The sequence below is a fragment of the Protopterus annectens genome, chromosome 15.part0 (genome assembly GCF_019279795.1).
Source record: "Protopterus annectens isolate FY-2018-M chromosome 15.part0, PAN1.0, whole genome shotgun sequence".
NCBI lineage: Eukaryota > Metazoa > Chordata > Ceratodontiformes > Protopteridae > Protopterus > Protopterus annectens.
Genome location: NC_056749.1, coordinates 280,117,350 through 280,135,693, shown reverse-complemented (window position 1 = coordinate 280,135,693; position 18,344 = coordinate 280,117,350). Strand labels below are relative to the sequence as shown.

Here is an 18,344-nt window from a genome sequence, read left to right as displayed (position 1 = left end):
ACTTTAATGTATAGCTTTCTGCTTATGCTTTCTCCCCTCACTTCTCCCCCAGTAGTCCAAAGGAAATACCACAACACAATCCTCCCAACCATTACTAGGGAACAGTCATCAATGCACTTGCCAACGCCAAAAGTACTGCATCAATGGGCTTTGATAACATCCTGGGATGTTTAATAAATAGCATGAAACATGACCCTTCTAGTCCACTTGAGTTACTTTACAACTGGAGCCTTCAGTCAGGTTTTGTGCCCAAAGAATGGAAGATGGCTACAGTCATTCCCTTGCACAAAGCAGGTCCAGCCATTGATCCAAGTAACTGCAAACCCATATGTCTTACCAGCCTCATATGTAAGATAATGGAAGGAAGGAGTCATGGCTTTGTCGTGTCTTTATTACTCTCCCAGACTGGCAAAACACTTGAATGCTTTCAGAAAACAATCTCCTAGCCATTGAAAAAAATAAGTATTCTGTTTTTCATTGCTCTTTATCAAATTGTCTGCATAGAGACATAGGTAAGCAGATAAGAGTTGCTTCTATAAGCAGTTGTTTATTTGCTAGACAACATTCTTTTTTTTTTTAATTTGCTTTCTCTTAAAACTTGTTACTAGATCAAGCCAAGTGTCTTAAGCCAGCCATTCCCCTATGCAAGAGTGAAAAAAAGCACATCATTTTTTCTTTTATCCCGCTCTTTTGACCAGCCTTCTTTTTTTATGTTGCAGTGCCTACATTTCTTAAAACTGAACAAGATGAAAAAAAGATGGCACCTGTTTACTTTAGTATCCCCATTGCACTCAAAAATAACTGAGAAAATTTTAATTTATAGCATGCAGATTATATCATGCACTACTATTACCTAGGCACCGTAAAAATCTACTGCCAATCATTAGCGGACCGGAGTTCCGCTGTGGCGACCCCTAACCGGGAAAAGCTGAAGAACAACATAAAAGCACTACTATTAAGAAATTGTTTTACTTACAGTTAACTCTCCTTCCTCATCACTCCTCCTACATGTTCTTCCAAACATTAATGGCATGAAGTAGTGCCTGTGCTTTAGAGTCCCCTACAAGGTTAACAAAGTCAAATAAGTCCAGTATGTTCAGATTTTCTTGTTCTGTCATGTTTCCCAAATGTAATTAATGCTTTGTAATCTCGAAATTGTCAGTTTCTGAATTGCTGGTTTTCTTCCCGTTGATCTCCATCTCCTAAATCCAGTCACTGCTTAATGTCCCAACATACTCCAGGTTCTTCTAGTTGACTCTTGTGCTTTTTTCTGTGTCTCAAGCATTTTTCTATGAAACATTGGAAAAAGTTTCACTGGCACAATCTCTCTATGGGCTTTATTACCAGAAGAACAAGAAGCAGAATCTCCTCCTCTGGTTTGATATGTCAGTTTTTGTTGGGCAAACTTTTGTGTTTTCTCCTTAGCATGTTCTGCATCAACAACAAGTTATTTTCACCCTCCAGGAAAGAATATTCTGAAAATAGCTGGATACAGAAGCTTGAATCTCACGCCTGTTTCTCTCCATTCTGTGATCACTGGAACAAATTTACTCATGGTACACCAGGCAGAAGAAATAATAATTTTCCACAAACACTGTGCTGTCTCCCACTTTTAGTACTTTGTCCTTCTGCCACAGTATTATCAGAATCAACTCCTTCTGCTGGTAAGATTGCATATTTACTATTAAAGCTCTAGGTTGCTTTCTCATGGCCAGGTTTGGAGCACATGTGATGTGCCCTTTCAGTTAACAACTCCTGCTGTAGAATACCAGTTCAGTTACTTATTTGTGCTTTAAAAATTACTACAGTCTGTTCCTTTCAGCTTCCTGGTACAGCAGAAGATCTCATTTTTTCCCTAGATGCTGTGTCCTATAATTTTGTTATTTTTTGAGACATCTCATCTTGAGCAGTTTCATACTCAGCCAGCCTTTTCTTCATTTCAACCTCTGATTTTTGCACTTTTATCACTTCATCTGAATATCTATTTAGAGCTTCTTCCAACATTTTGTTATATGAGTTGATATACTCCTTCAGTGTTTCATTTCTTTTAATCAGCTCTGAGTAAGTTTGACTGATTTATTTTTTCCTCTAGATTACTGGGAGTCATGTCTTGCACCAGAGCTGGAGCCTGCACTGCTTTTTGCTGAACAGCTGCATAATTCTTCCCAGTCAGTGTTTTCTTCTCATCTTTTGTTATTGATTTTATTTCAGGTTCTCTGAATTTCTTTTTCCTAACATCCAGGCAGAGCACTTACTAGCCAGTTACTGAAATTTAGCCAAAAAGACAGGTTCACTGGCTTGCTTTTCTGAGTTTGTTTTCACACTGGGAGAGCTGAAATGAAGCCGTTTCTCAGTGTGCAGCCATCTTGGAAGTCCCACACTGTTCATACTTGAGTCACTGAGTCCTTGTACATAGTCTTTACTTGTTCTACAGATGTTTTCTGTGGCTTTGAACCATGGCAGGACTGCCCAAATTAGCTTTATTGGGGCCTTGTCATATGCTTTCTTAAAATGTAGGAATGCCCAGTTGGACTCTCTGCTCATCTCTAACACCATGAGGTCAGTTGTGCTGCATCCTGATCTGAATCCAGACTGTTCACCTCCTATTTACTTTCTACTACTCTGAGTATTCATTTATCAGTCATTGTCTTCAGGACTTTCTTGCTGTTTGACAGGAGTTTGATGCCTCTGTACTACCCACATTTGTGAATATCCCTTTAGTCTTGTACACTTGCCCTGGGGTGCTTATTTTCCAGTCATCTGGAATATGCATTTCTTGCCTTTTTCCTGTGATTACCCTCCGGAGCCATTTCTCCCCTAACTCACCCAACATCTTGATCATATCTGCATCTGCTGTGACCTCATTTGAGCTTGCTACTTTCCCTGATTTCATTTTTCTTAGTGCTGTTCTTCTAGAGTGGGCCCCTCCTATTATGTCATCATAGGCTGTGTCTGGGGCAGTACAGCTTCTGTGGAGATCTCGTAATTCAAAAGCTGATGGAAGTACTCCTTCCACCTGTCTTTGATGTCCTGTGGAGTGGGAGCAGGTTGTTGCTGGCATCCCTTATTTTCTATCTTTGCCTTGCAGCTTGATAGATTCTTTCTGCTATCTACGGAGACACTTTCCAGAGGCTTGTAGAGTGCCTCTGATGTCTTGTGCCATGCGGTTACAACTAATTTTTAGCCTCTTTGTTGACCAACCAGTATTCCTTCTTGTATAGAAAAGATGGACCAGACTAACTAGTTTTTTTTTCTGCACTCCTTCCTTTTTATGACATCATCTGTATACAAGAGACAAGGTGGAAGGGCATGCAACAAAGCCACTTGGCTTTTGATCCATAGCCTACTACTCAGGAGGAGGAGGACGGACTAAAAATAGTGTGTCCCCAGTTATCAACACCAACGCTGCAGTCTGAGTTCCATGAGTCTGTCATTAATTCTAATGACAGCTGTTATTTTCTTCTGAAGCCCTTTTCTCACAAAAGTTCCCATACCATTTTTATCATGTGGGAACTGTTGTGAGAGAGAGGCTTCAGGTGTAGGTTTTTGACTGTATTGAATTTTTGCAAACCAAAGTAGAAATGGCATAATGGACTGTTTTCTCTAAGAGATCACTGGGAAAAGAGAAAGCATATTGATTATAGGAAAAAGCAGCTTATAGAATATATGATCAACCAAGTGGAGGTTGTTTTTGCTTTTTACTCTTACACTTTTTTACTCCGCATGCCTACTGACCATTAAGTCTTCACCTACTGGTGAGTCATTAATTCCCTAGTGGTAGGCGTTCCCCAAATCCACTTCAGTAAGAAACATGGGGGGGTCATACCATCATACAACAGAGTTGTTTGGTACTTGCTGGCATTCCAGATGTGGGTTTTTCTTTTGCTGTGAATGGCCAAACCACTCTCTTGGTAGCGATATGACCACCTGTATCACTGCAAGGACAGGATGAGTATTCCTCCATGTGCCTGCAAGAGCTGTCCTTACCGGCTTGGGCAGTCATGCCCATTATCCTTCCTTCACTTGCTTCCTGCATCCTGATATTCTTCCACATTGTACTGGAAGCAGTGTCAACAAAACAGCATTGCAAACCATTCCGGACCACCATATCTCTTTAACCATGATGGGCACACCTTTCCTCCCTGTCTTTACCATCAAGCGCCCAAGCTGTTAATTGAACTTTGGTTACCCTGGCCTTAGTTGACATTTTATCCCTGTTTGCCACAACTGCAGGCAACCAAGGGTGAGCTTGGTGCAGTCTGTGACTTAAGAACAGGTCTTTTCATAGTTTTAGTCATTGGGAAAGTGGATTATTATGAGAGCTAAATCAGTAGTGATTGGAAAAGTGGATTATTATGAGAACTAAATCAATAGTAATGGACCATGATTTCTTAGAGACTACTATTTAACATAGGGTGCATTTTCTGTTACTCTTAAAGGAGCGTCTGCATCACAGTGTTCTTTACAGACTGTAGCCCCAGCAGTTCTTAAGGTGTTTCTTTCGCTTCTGAGGAAGCATATTTTTACCTCTGCTCACTTGGCAATGGATGTATTTGAAGGTGTTCTCCAGGTATTGAATTATCTGAGTGAGGAGCCATTGGTGAGGTAGCCTGAAAATAAGTAATGACTGTCCTGGAACTGCAGACCTCAGTGAGGACTGAAAAAAGGTGGTTCTGTGGTTACATGTTCTATGTGTGGCGTGCATCACGGTAGCATTTTTAAACTACTAGATTCCTAACTGTGAGTCCGAGGAGAGCAAGACTGAATGTGTGAAAATGGGAACCAAGTCTAAGTCTGAGATCGCTGGGTTTCAGAGTAGTCCCTTTTCCCCAGGGTGTGGTGATCTTGGAGTTATTATAGGCAAGCAATGTGACATGGGGGGTGAGGCCACCCTGCAAAAAGTAATTTTATAGGAGAACAACAGTTGCCAAGATTTACTGTTCTCCTTTAGTTTCACTTTTATTTTTTCCCAATTGTGGGTTTTTGAATTGCAGTAGGGAGACTCTTGTTGTAATGAAAATATTGTCTGAGCTACTTGACCACACAGCTTTAATATTTAGATCTTTTAGTGAAATTGAGTGGAAGCATGGAGGATGGTGACCTATATTTTATTTTGAGGCCATTTAGTTGATATGGCATTGTGGCAACAGTTTGGAATCTTTTTATGGCTGAGTTATAAAAATGGCACTTGGTTGATAGCACAGTTAGTATTCCTGCCTGCATGAGTTGGAGCGGAGGCATTGAATCATGATTGTTGGCTGACGTTTGAGTATGTAGCCATTGTTTTTTTTTTTTTTTTAATGTAACCAAATTTGTACAGAGTAATTGTTTACGTATATTCTGTGTAACGTTTCCAAAGTTATGCCATTTTGTTGTTAAAATGTGCAAGTCTGGAGCTAATACATGTTTTTGCTATTGCATGGTGCTGTATTTGAAAAACTTACTTGCTTTGTTACTGTGTGCCTTCTACAAAATGGTTTGCTGTTTGTATGCTTTATTCTATTGGAGTGATTTCTTAATCATGAAAGATATTTTTGCAGGTTAAAGTTATTAGAATTTCTTATCTTATGATGATTACTTGTTAATTACTTGCTTTTCCCTCCTTTTTGGAATGAGAGTAAATGCTTTAGAATCTTCACCTTTTTACTAAAGGAGCTTTCATGGCTTGCCCATCTAGTGTGTTAATTTTGAAAACTGTTTCAGTAAGCTAATGATGCCTTATGTAAAGTGTGATTATTAATAAATAAATTTGTCAAACTATGCAAAAGAGGTCTACTGCATTATACTGATCTACTAATGTAGAAAAGTACATCAGTATGTTCACATGGTAAGTGATCATTTGAAGTGTTAATGGCATTTATTAATTTTTATTTTAGTTTGTATGTCTGGTAATTTTGATGAAACAAAGTTAAGATGTTTGTCTGCCAACATACATTCTGTCAAACTGAGTTGTTTATCTGTTAAGCTGTTGTGCTTACTCTGAGGTAAATATAATAGAGGTACTTTTCCGTTAAACCCTTATGATGCGTGCTGGGACCCGGACTGCCGTGTTTTGCCCTGATTCTTTCCCCAGGGCTTGGGATGTGACATGGCTTGGAGTCTTACTCATCCTCCAGCATCCTCCCCGTCGTCCTGCACGTCCGTGGCCGTTTTTGGCTTTAGTTGTATCCCCACGGCTTGGGGTCAGCGCCACGCTGCGGTTTCAGCAGACCTTGCGGGCTTACTTGTTTTTCCACTGTCCTCCCCTTCCCTACTATATGGATACGGGTGATTTCTTTGTGTTGCTGTAGGATCACGCTTTCCTTTTTCACACACCTGCCAGTTTGACCCTACCTTCTCCTGCATTTTTGGGGATCGTTCTTCTTTTGGAAGGGGGTGTCAGGGACACACAGTGACCTAAATCAGCAACAAGCAATCACCTGCGGACGTGCAGCGGTGCAGGGGGGAGGTAAGTGGAAAACAAGTCGGACTGCAAGGTCTGTGAAAGACCAACCCCGCTGTCCACAAGATCTGTTAACCTGGGCCGGCCAGCAGACACATGGTGACCTAAATCAGCAAAAAGAAATCACCCGTGGAAGTGCGGTGATGGAAGGGGGAGACAGTGGGAGACAAGTCGGACTGCGAAGTCTGTGAAAGACCAACCCTGCTTTCCACAGCGTCTGTTAACCTGGGACGGCCGGCACTGGCCAAGCAATCTTCTGCCGGTATGACACAAGTTTACATCAGAGAAACCCATCTGCTCCATGTAACACTTCTTCCTCAGAAATCGGGGGCTGCAGGACACTGCCGATGCACGGCTCAGTGAATTCACTGCATGGGTCTGAAAGGATCTGCACGGCCTGCTGAGGAATCATCCCAGAAACACGGCAATCTGAGACCGAAAATGTTTGGTAGGGGTTTAACGCAAAAGTACTATAATAGAAATGTTGCCTCATTTTATTGCTAGTTTTGACCGGTCATAGCAGTTGCTTGACTTGTGATTTTATTCTATAAGGTGCTGTCCCCTTTTCTGCTGGGTCTTTCTTTGTCTATACAAACCTGGACAAGTTGTGGAACAAGCCCAGTACTCGAATGTCTCCGCTTCAGAATTTCACTAGTGGTTGCGTAGCTGCTGGAGTTGCTCAAACACTTTCATTTCCTTTTGAAACAGTCAAGAGAAAAATGCAGGTAAGGCCAGATTCATTGTTGTGTACAGTAAAATTTGCATTCTTTCTGAAGCACATATATCCCTTAGGTGCATTTTGTAAACTTGTATTTATCATTCTGCTTTCATTTTCAGGTCCTAAAAGTTAATCATGCAGTTGGTCCTTGTATTTTTGGAGAGTGCTAGACAAATGATGCATTTTACATGTAATATAGAGGTGTGAGTTAAGTGGAATTGTATAATCATTATTACTAGTGAAATGTAATTTAGTAAGCCATGGTGGTACGGCGGTAGCGTTGTTACCTCACAGCAAGAGGTTCTCCCGTTCGATTTTCGGCTGGGCTTGGGAGTGCCTTCTGTGCGGAGTCTGCATGTCCTCCCCGCGGTTGGGTAGCGTTCAAAAGACATGCGTGCATAAATGGGCGTGTCTTCGTTGAAGGTTGAGCGTCGAGCTGGCACCTTGGCGTTTCGTAAAAATCTACTGCCAATCATTAGCGGACAGGAGTTCCGCTGTGGCGACCCTTTACCGGGAAAAGCCGAAAGACAAACAACAACAACTAGTGAAATGTAATTTCCCTTGCTGTTTTCAAAGCACTGTAGTGAAAAAATGATTTTTTTAGCCTCATAAATGTATTCATTTCCATTGCATAGCCAGTTACTTTAGTTACACTCCTTAGGTAAACGTGTGTGAGCATATGTATGCATACATTCGATTGTATTTATTTTTGTCTAACAAACACATTTACTTAGTGCCACCTTGGTACAATCCATTAACAGAAGTGATTTGAAATTAAAAATTGGACATGCATCTTTTCTGGTTGGGTTTACCGTCATACTCCTTATGTAGAGGGAAGTTACCTGTACACCTCTCTCCAGAGTTATTTATTCTAGCTCTAAATTGTTGCAACCTGGTGCAAGAGGAATTTCCATGATGTACAACATTCAGTTTTGTGTAGCTGGGCTTGATACATTTAGTTTTGTTTCTCTCTGCTATGACCCTGCCTACAATGGATATCCTTTCATCTGTGTATGGGGTTATTGCATATTTCACAGGATAACTATGTTTTGCGTGAAAATGGAAGAATACAGCAGAACTGCACTTTGTTAATGTTATCATAGCCAACATTCTGATGCTGCAGTGCAAACACAACTTGCATAACCTCTTTAGCACAAAAATAAAATCTTGTAAAAATGTGTAGAAACAGGCTTTACATGTTCGTATGGATGTTTTAGAGCAACTTCCAACTTTTTACAGAAAAGAAAAGTCTGAAACTATTGCAAACCAGAATGTTGTTTCAGTTTCTGACTCGGAAGGATCTGCTACGTTACTTCCTGCAGCACAACAGCTTAGAGGACTGCCTCCTCGACCAAATAAACAACAGGCAGGAAGTTCTGTTGTTCAAAACGCTACTGCTTCTACCAGTAGGGAAACGGACTTGTTTCCTTCAACTCCATGCATCTTTCGGATCCCTTCTACTAGTCATGCTGTAGGAACTAATGCTAATCCAATTACACCACCAGCATCTAACTTAAATGAGGAGCATAGGACGGAGCCAGTGGAGGAACGAACCTTGAACGACTGGATTAATAAAGAGAACCCGTTTTTTGTCAGGCGCTAACAGTGGGTCAACTGCCAGCTCATTTACTGTGCAAGAAAGCGACAACAACTGGTTTAGTGTCCGTTTAAAGGTACTTGACATTAAGTTGCTTAAATTAAAACTGCAGCTGGAAGCTGCTTATTTTAGGCAATATTTAAATGAGAAACTGGTTCCAAAAGGCCTTAGGAACAACTTCACTCCTTCTGGACTACTGTTGGACCAAGTGTATTTTCAGAATTGAAATGTTTGTTTCAGGAACAGGGTTACAATTGCTAAGCGTGATAGTTAAACATTATGATATGCATATCTTGTCTCTTATTTCTGAAGTGAATGTTTTGGATGAAGAAATCAAAATTAATACTTCTTTTTTGCAGTTTAAATATGACTATTTTTCTAGCATTGATGCATTGTTACTTAAATTAAAATTAACAAAATAAGAAGTTAGTAAGGGATAGAACAGCTTATTTTTCTAACCAAGCATATTCCCATTTGAACATTCCAAGTGCAGGGTCCAATACTGTTGGTTTAAATGGGCCTTCTACTTCTGTTAATGCTGAATTAATTTCGTTGGAAGGTGAAAATGGTGAACACCTTACTAATACACCTAGACAGGAAGTTAGAAGAAGTAATAGGTTAAAAGGGTCCACTGCTGTTAACTACAATTATAAGAACCAAAGAGGACCAGGAGAACTGACCAGAATAAGCAGGTTCCTTTAGAGCTCCCTAATGATAAAGTTTTTAGGAATCAACAGAAGAAACAAGGGGAATGTGTATTGGAGGAAGCGTTAACAGACAATGTTTCTCCCACAGGTCCGAGGGATTTTTGCAAGGCCCTGTTATATATACTAACACAAGGAAAGACTTTACTATCTATAACTTTTCATCTTTGGAACTAGATTCTGACTTAGTTGAATTGTTAGCTCTTGGATACACTTTTATTCCAAGTACCTATGGAAGTTTAGCTAAAGTTTTGATTGATCTGAAATGCTACATACGCAAGTTAAATTTAAAATTATATTTTAACAATGAAACAACAAATGTTAATGATAAATTGAAACTGACTAGCGTTTTTAACCCTCCTACACAACAAAATTTATTACTATTTGAACAAATGTGTGAATTAGATATAAGACATCTGTTTTCTACACAAAAATCAAGTAGTACTTTGAATGAGATGAATATTTCACTTGCACAACGTGAATGGCTAAAAAACCTGGGCTCTTTAACTGTCAGGTTTTTGAAACCTGACAAAGGAGGGGCTTGGTAGTGTTCGACAACGTTCAATACACAGAAAAAATGATGCAAGTGTTATCATCTGATGCCTATGTTACTTCTTCCCTTAATGAGATTAATGTAGTTCAAGGTCGTGGGTATTTCCGTGACCTTTTCCTAGCAGGCAAAATAGACTTAGAGACATACAACTATATTGACATTATTCAGCCAAAGTTGCCTGTAATGTTCGGAATACCCAAGATACACAAAGACCAAAAGAATTCTCCCATGAGGGCATTAATAGATGGTAGGTCTTCTATGACCTACCCTGTTCAAAATTGATAGATAGTATTCTATCAAAATATGTAAAGAAAATACCTACTATTTGCAAAGACTCCTGGTCTTTCTTACGTGATATCAACAGTATTAAGTTTGACCTTGAGTGTAACTTTTTGACTGTGGATGTCATTGATTTATATACATCCATCCTCACAATGAGGCAGTTGAATGGATTCAACTGCTTCTTAAAGACTTAAATGCACCACAAGTGGAGATTGACGTTGTAACAGAACTGTTGACATAGTACTGTCATCAAACTTTTTGTTTTGAACATAAATTCTATTTACAAAATGTGGAATAGCCATGGGCTCCTGGAGCCAGTGTGGCTAACCTGTTTGTAGCCTTTTGGGAAAACCTTTATATACTATCTAATGAAACTGTAATGCAGAAGATAAAATATTACACTAGGTTTTATATTTATCCTTTTTAAAGGGAATGAAGTTGAAGCAAAACTCTTTGTAGACTATTTGAACAATTCTACACAATGGTTAAAATTTACTTATAGGTTTTCAACAATAGAAACAGACTACTTAGACGTGAGACTAACTAAAGAAGTAGATGAAGAGATTTATTTGTCTGGCATTTTCAGGAAACAGACGTACTGCAACTCTTTCCTGCACTACACTAGTCTACATCCACCTAGGCAGAAAAAATCTATTGTCAAAGGACAACTGGTACGTGCAGGCAGGATGTGTAGCACTTACAGCGATTTTAAAGCTGAGTGCCAATTTTTGAAAGGTATGTTTATAAACCGCGGATACTCTGTCCCTCTTTTAGAAGGGCTTATAAATGAAGTTGACACTAAAAGAACAAAAGGGTTGTATAAACCACTACTTGATCAATCTAATGTAGGTAGGTCTACTAATGATAATGAATTAGCACACCAAAATTCCTTACTAAATCAGCAGAGAAACTTTTCTTTAAGTTTTATAACCCAATTTAACTTGAATTCAACAGGAATTTGGGCCATTATCTTAAAAAACTGGCCACTAGTTATTAATTCCGTTAACTTGATTGATAAGTTAGGTCACCTATGTAATTTATAGGAGAAGTAATAATTTGAAAGAACTTTTACAGCATACTTCTAACACTTATGGTCACATAAGACCTAGAGGTTCATTTAAATGTGGATGCTGCAACATGTGTAAAGTGATGAGAACTGGAAATTCCTTTATAGTTAGGAATAAAAATACAACATTAAGCAGAGGATTACTTGTGATTCAAAGTCAGTGGTGTACATTGCTTTGTCTAATTCCTGCCCTTCCTTTTACATAGGAAAAACCAATCGTAAACTAAAAGAGAGAATATACCAGCACCTTTATGCCATAAAAACCTCTTTTAGAGAATGCCTTAGCAAAACATGTTAGCAGTAACCCTGACCACTCTTTTTGTTTTATGGGTATTGATCAAGTACCTTTAACCGATAGGGAGGCCCCTTTCAGATAGTTCTTGAGTGTGTCGAACTTTTATGGCAGTTGAATTTAGATGCATTTAGGCTAGATGGCCTCAATGAGAACTGTAACATTTCATGTGTTCTTAAACTAAGGAGCTACTTTAGGTAATGCCTATATGTACATTATTTTGTGTGTTTAATGCATAATCTTTACAATGTTAATGTAAATGCACTAGTAAGAACATTTTATGTTGTCTTTTATCATACAATATTTATAGATAATTCAATGGAGTTTTATGATTATTCATGATTTTATTCATTATTTTTATTGAGTCAAATTAGTGCAGGAAGTGCAATTATTTGTCACTTCCTGTTAACTGAGTATTTGAACAGACCAGTTTAGCTGTTTTACTTGTCTTCTTCTGAGGAAGCTGTGACAGGGCGTTGTCTTTTTGAAAAATAAAATACTTTTACGTTAAAGAAGAAACTTGGACTTTGTTTCCTGTGGTTAGTATTGACTATCTGGACATCAGGTTGCCTGTTTCTACACATTTTTACAAGTTTGTTTGCTCATTTTTGACTGTTTACAAAAATAAAATCTGACAAAACCAAAAATATTGTGGGGATAAAAGCCACCTTCTTCTTTCGGCTTTCCCGGTTAGGGGTTGCCACAGCGGATCACCTGTCCGCTCATGATTGGCAGTGGAGTTTTTTTACAGTGTCGAGTTGCCAGCCCGGCGCCCAACCTTCCACAGAAGGCACACGCAGACACACACTCACACCTAGGTTTAGAGTGTCCAATCCACCTACTGCATGTCTTTGGGATGTGGGAGGAAACCGGAGCACCCGGAGGAAACCCATGCGACCACAGGGAGGACATGCAGACTCCGCACAGAAGGCACCCCAGCCGAGGATTGAACTGGAGAACCTCTTGCTCTGAGGCGACAGTGCTAACCACTGCACCACCGTGGCCGCCCCTGTGGGGATAAAAGCCCAAAAAACAAAAATATTGTGGGGATAAAAGCCTAAAAACAGAGACAGATTTTAAATATTGCTCTTAAAAACTTAGGTTGTTGTTAGAATAACAGTTTATGCATTAGCATACATTTTCTGAAGGTTTTGAAATGTGAAATTTAATATCATCAAAAAGCATCAGTGTTGTACAGATTCTTTCAACATTTGTTTAAGGATGGAAGATCGCTCAAGCTGAGCTGGCAGGGGTCTTCCAGAAGTATACAGTTTACACCAGAAATCTGTGTGTCTGTCAGCCTTTAGTTTTGCAGAAAACATATAACTTGTTTTAAGGTTTTTGTTAGAAGTAATTCTTAGCAGGAAAGAAATAATGAGATGAAGGGTATATTATGTAAGTTCAATGCTTTCCACACCCAGTGGTGTGGGATGCCAGATAACCTCCAGAGGATTGATAAGGCCTCCCTCCCATTTCGGCAGGGTGCATTCAGTTGATACATTTGCACTTCGTTAGTGGCCTGCACTTTTTCTGTGAAATTGTGTGCAAGTACTTCTTTAACAGAGACACAACTTTTGTTCATTTGTTCACTTAGCATGCCAAGCCACTTAAGAGCCAGTAAAAGTAGAATTCTGTTGGGTAATATGGCACACCTTTGCTGCAGTGGCATTGGCAATCAGCATCACCCCCCCCGATTTGTACATGTCATGGTGTCACATCTGCAGTGACCATCACCTAGAGGCAATGCTGGATGGTTTTAGAAACAGCAGTATGAAAAAAAACACACTCACAAAAGACTTGGAGGACCAACAGTTGTATTCTAATACTGTGTTGCCATGCATGGAGGAAAAGTGGAAGTTTTGTTTATTGTTTAGAAAAAGGAAAACCTTGATTTCAGAGTTAAAAAAAGAATTGTAGTAGAAACTGTAGATTTTGCATTTTTCTTCTGTGGACATTACTGTGCTTGTTTTAATAGATGCCTTTATTGTTCAGTAAAATAATGAATGCTGCAACCTGTCTAGTAATAGCTTTCAGTGCTGTAGACTTGTTGTTGTTTGTCTTTCGGCTTTTCCCGGTTAGGAGTCGCCACAGTGGAACTCCGGTCCGCTAATGATTGGCAGTAGATTTTCACGAACGCTGGGGTGCCAGCTCGACGTCCAACCTTCAAAGAGGGCACACCCATTTACGCATGTCTTTCGAACACCCTCCCAATCATGGGGAGGACATGCAGACTCCACACAGAAGGCACTCCCTGCACTCCAGCCGAGAATCGAATGGGAGAACCTCTTGCTGTGAGACAACAATGCTACCGCTGCACCACCACGGATACAATTCCTTTTTTAGGAGCTAAACACTTAAGACTGTGGTCACCTCTAACAGAGTGGTGAAACATTCCACTACACTACCATTTACTGGGTTCAGAAACAAGTTGTAATAGCTTTACCATCCTGCTGGAAAGGGATAACCAGCAAGATAAGCAAACACTTCATTTTTGAAGGTTAATAGTGCTGAGCAGTGAATGATAGATGTTGGAGACTCTGTAGTTCACTGCTGCAAACATTGTGTGAAAAGGCAGACATAGGCAACACCTTGGCATTCACTGCGTCTTGTTTGCCATGGCAGTAGGACACAGACGCCAGTAGGCATTCTCTATGTACACTATAGCGTACATGTTCTTAGCCAGGGGATACCATATGCAAACATGTTAAATAAAAAGAAAATCTTCATTAAGGTGCTCTTTAATCCTCTCCCCACCATACACACACAAAAGTTACTCATTTATCAAAATGGTAGTTAACAAAAATAAATAAATAAGCAGTAAGCTCTGTTCACACATCTTTTCTTTATAATTGGTCTTTGCTGTGCTGGGGAGGGGGGGGGGCTGTCTCAGTAAATATATACAAACAATTTAAATTTGTAAGGTAAAAGCAGACGGCAAACGGAAAAAAAAAAACATACCGGAATCTCAGTTGGCCAGGAATGCTGATTTGTTTCTTTACTGGCTGCAGCTGTATTGATGGGCTGCTTAATTCCTTTGCATCTGTACAGCTGCATTAGCCCTTTTGTTTGTGATTATGAATGAGCATTCTCTTACTGAATTGCCGGTTCTGGTTTTATCGATATCACATCTATTGCAGTTAATTAAAATGCTGATAGTCATCAGTTTGTTAAGGCTAGTGTCTGTATCTTGCACTTTCTGGTGGGTTGGGCTGCTCTGTGTGCTGCTGTAGTGCTGCTCTGTGTGCTGCTGTAGTGCTGCTCTTTTTGCAGGGGAATGAGAAAAGGTTTTATTTTTATTTGTTGATTATTTTCCCCTGTGTAGAAGGACGGATGAAATGTACTGAAAGTTAACTTATTCAAGCTTGTAGCACTGTTTTTTTCTGTACACTTCCAGTTTAATATCCCTATGTCTGTATTGCATCCAGGTATTTTTAGGGGATGGTTAAATGACTTGCCAATTAATAACAGGCAGCATTAGACAGCAGTGTGTAAGTAACACAATAACAATCTTCTTCTTTCGGCTTTTCCCGGTTAGGGGTCGCCACAGCGGATCACCTGTCTGCTCATGATTGGCAGTGGAGTTTTACAGTGTTGGCACCCAACCTTCCACAGAAGGCACACACACATGCATGCACTCACACCTAGGGCCAATTTAGAGTGTCCAATCCACCTACAGTATGTCTTTGGGATGTGGGAGGAAACTGGAGCACCCAGAGGAAACCCACGCAACCACAGGGAGGACATGCAAACTCCGCACAGAAGGCACCCCAGCTGAGGCTTGAACCGGAGAACCTCTTGCTGTGAGGCGATAACACTAACCGCTGCACCACCATGGCCGCCCAAGTAACATAATGACAATAAAGTTGTTAGTCTAGCCTGTCCTGCAGTGGAAATACTAATTCAATTTTTCATATTTACATCCATATTTTCAAATCTGAGAGAGTTGCATTTTATTAATGAACATGGTAGGATACAGAAGATGTGCTGTCAATGTTCACATTTACTAACTATACTAGAAGCATTGCTATTTACTAGTAATTTTGAATATTTGCAATGTTTGCATGAGTACTTAACATAAAACCAAAGTGCTGATTTTAAAGTTTTTAGTTGCATGTTTACTTAACATTTAAAAAAAAGTGACTTGCAAACTATTGCAAGGCATCAGGTGAAACCTTAAAGGAAAACTTTACCTTAGAACTCAAAAAACATGTTTTTGTCATCATATCTTTATTTTTTAAGCTCAAAATCACTCTGTGTTTCTTTTACAATTTTCACGTGTTGCCCACAAAATGGTGGTTGATGGGGCCTTTCTTGGTAACATAATCATATTTTCTTGCTTTCTTTCCTTCTTTATATGAGTCATGCTAACCATAAGGAAGTAGTGTCATCTCATGCCATTAAGACAAAATGGCAGGAGTGTAAAGCCCTGTCATCTAACACACCTACTGTAACAAAGCTGTGTCTGTGTTTCCTTAAGTGAGCCTCATTTGTGTGTCTGTTAGAGCTTGTTCTATGTTATAAACAGCAGTTGGCTACTTCCAGCAAAAGAAGGTAGGTAAATAGCAGGCTTTTGTACAGGGATGCTTTTGTAATTCTAAAGGAATTGACGGACCTTCCCCCACACACTCATGCTGAGGTGTGCAAACTCTCACTGCAGTAAATGATCCTGCTGTGTTGTGTACAGGTAACAACCACTACTGCAAAAACTCCAAAGTAAGTCGGTCTGCTATTTCCCAATGCATTCAATTTGAAGTTGTTTTTCTCTCTCTCATAAACGATGCATAATTAAAACATGCTTTACTAATTCCTTAATTATTTCTGTCATGTTCACCCCCCCCCCCCCGTTTTTTTCTGTGTGTTTACTTTCCTGGTTAAAGTATAATTAATCTTGTCTCAGGACCCTTTACAGCCATGACCCAGGCTACATTGGCAAAGATAACCAGGAATAAATGTACTTTGCAGTACAAAGAAGAAGAAAAATACTGCCATAAAAACATTTCACAAAGATTGAAAGTACAACACATAGCCAAGATGTGACAGTGATTAAGAAACATTAAACAACATTTAGTAGAACACATACAGTAGCAATGCTTAACCCTGCTATGTTAACTGTATTATAAATAATGAATTGTATGCATCCACATTGCACTGCTCATAGAGCTGTAAGATGTTACTATTCTCTAAATGATTAGGAATCAGCAATGTTGAATGTTTTATGGCTACACAAAAGAATAGGGTGGGGGGATAATTTTGCATCACTTTTGTTGTCCTAAGATATTATGAAAATATACTAAACCTGCAAATTTTGGAATGGAACAGCCATTGCAGTGGAGGCTCTTAACAGTAACCTGCCCAAGCAACAAGGACCTCTGAAGCTGAAATGCAAACAAACACAACATCAGTGTGCCACCCAACAACACCCCCTAAGGCAAGAGAATGTGCCCAACACTTTTTAGTCATAGGTGACTCTATAGTCAGGTACACTGATATCCCACTCACCAGGCTGAACAAGGAGAAGATTACAGTCAGCTGCCTGTTGGGTGCCAGGATCCACCACATAACACATGCACTCAAGTCACTCCACAAAAAGTACAAATATAACTCTGTCAGTGTCCATGTTGGAGTGAATGACTTGAGACATACCTCACTGGACTACATGAAGAGAGACTTGGAAGAGCTCTCGGATGATGAGTCCCAGGCAGGTATGACCCTATCCCTGAGTGGCATCCTGCCTTCGCCCAGAATGATTCCACAGTACAAGGACAAAATGATTGACTTCAACAATTGGCTAAGCTTCTGGTGTCATTCAAAGGGGATCCAGTATCTGTCTGCCTGAGACGACATGATCGACAGACCACGATGCTTTGCCAGAGATGGTCTGCACCTGTCTCCCCTGGGATTCAGGTTACTGGCTAAAGCTCTTGCCACCCCTATAGTGCCTTTTTAGGCAAAGTTCAAAGGACAAAACCACCACCGTAACTGGTACAAGCATGCAAAATCTGACGGTAATGCTACTCAATGCTAGAAGTCTAAATCTCAAAATACGCTCTCTCGAGGCACTCTTAAAAATGGAGAAGATCGATATCTGTGCAGTGACTGAAACCTGGTTCAGGGCTCCAGAGAGCACCCTTGCAGTACCAGGCTACAACTCTTACTGCACTTTTCATCCACCAAACCAGGACTGAAATACTAAAGGTGGAGGAGTGTCCATATTCACCAAGGATATTCACACCACCAGGCTTGTTGCCCAACACAATGCGTCTGAAATTCTCCAGGTGCAACTATAACACTAGGTAAGACTGCAATCCAATTTGTAGCTTGCTACAGATCCCCCATCATGCCCCAAGATTCTCACTACACATTTCTAAACATACTGGAAAATATTAAGATACAACCAGACACCCTAATACTGGGTGACCCCACCCAGTTTGGGTTTGTGAAGGGCCGATCTTGTCTCTTGAAACTGACTGACTTCTTTGAATCAGTCTCCAGAGCTGTGGACAAGGGTAAGGCGGTCCACACAGCCTATCTGGACCTCGCCAAGGCCTTCAACACCATCCCCCGCTTTGGAATCATAGATAAACTTACTAAGCTGGGCATTAATCCCTACGTCACTCGATGGGTTGCCAACTGGCTTTCTGACAGAACTCACAGTGTAAAAGTAGCCGACTCCAAATTCAGATCCAGACA

At 40.1% G+C, this 18,344-nt stretch overlaps 1 protein-coding gene across 1 annotated transcript in view; it reads left to right on the top strand.

Annotated features, from left to right (window-relative positions):
- Nucleotides 1–18,344, top strand: part of SLC25A43 (solute carrier family 25 member 43) — a 280,959-nt gene that overhangs the window by 63,635 nt on the left and 198,980 nt on the right. Inside the window, exon 3 of the mRNA XM_044057052.1 lies at nt 6,995–7,167. Coding sequence (XP_043912987.1) covers nt 6,995–7,167 — 173 coding nt within the window. The remainder of the gene's footprint in view (nt 1–6,994; nt 7,168–18,344) is intronic.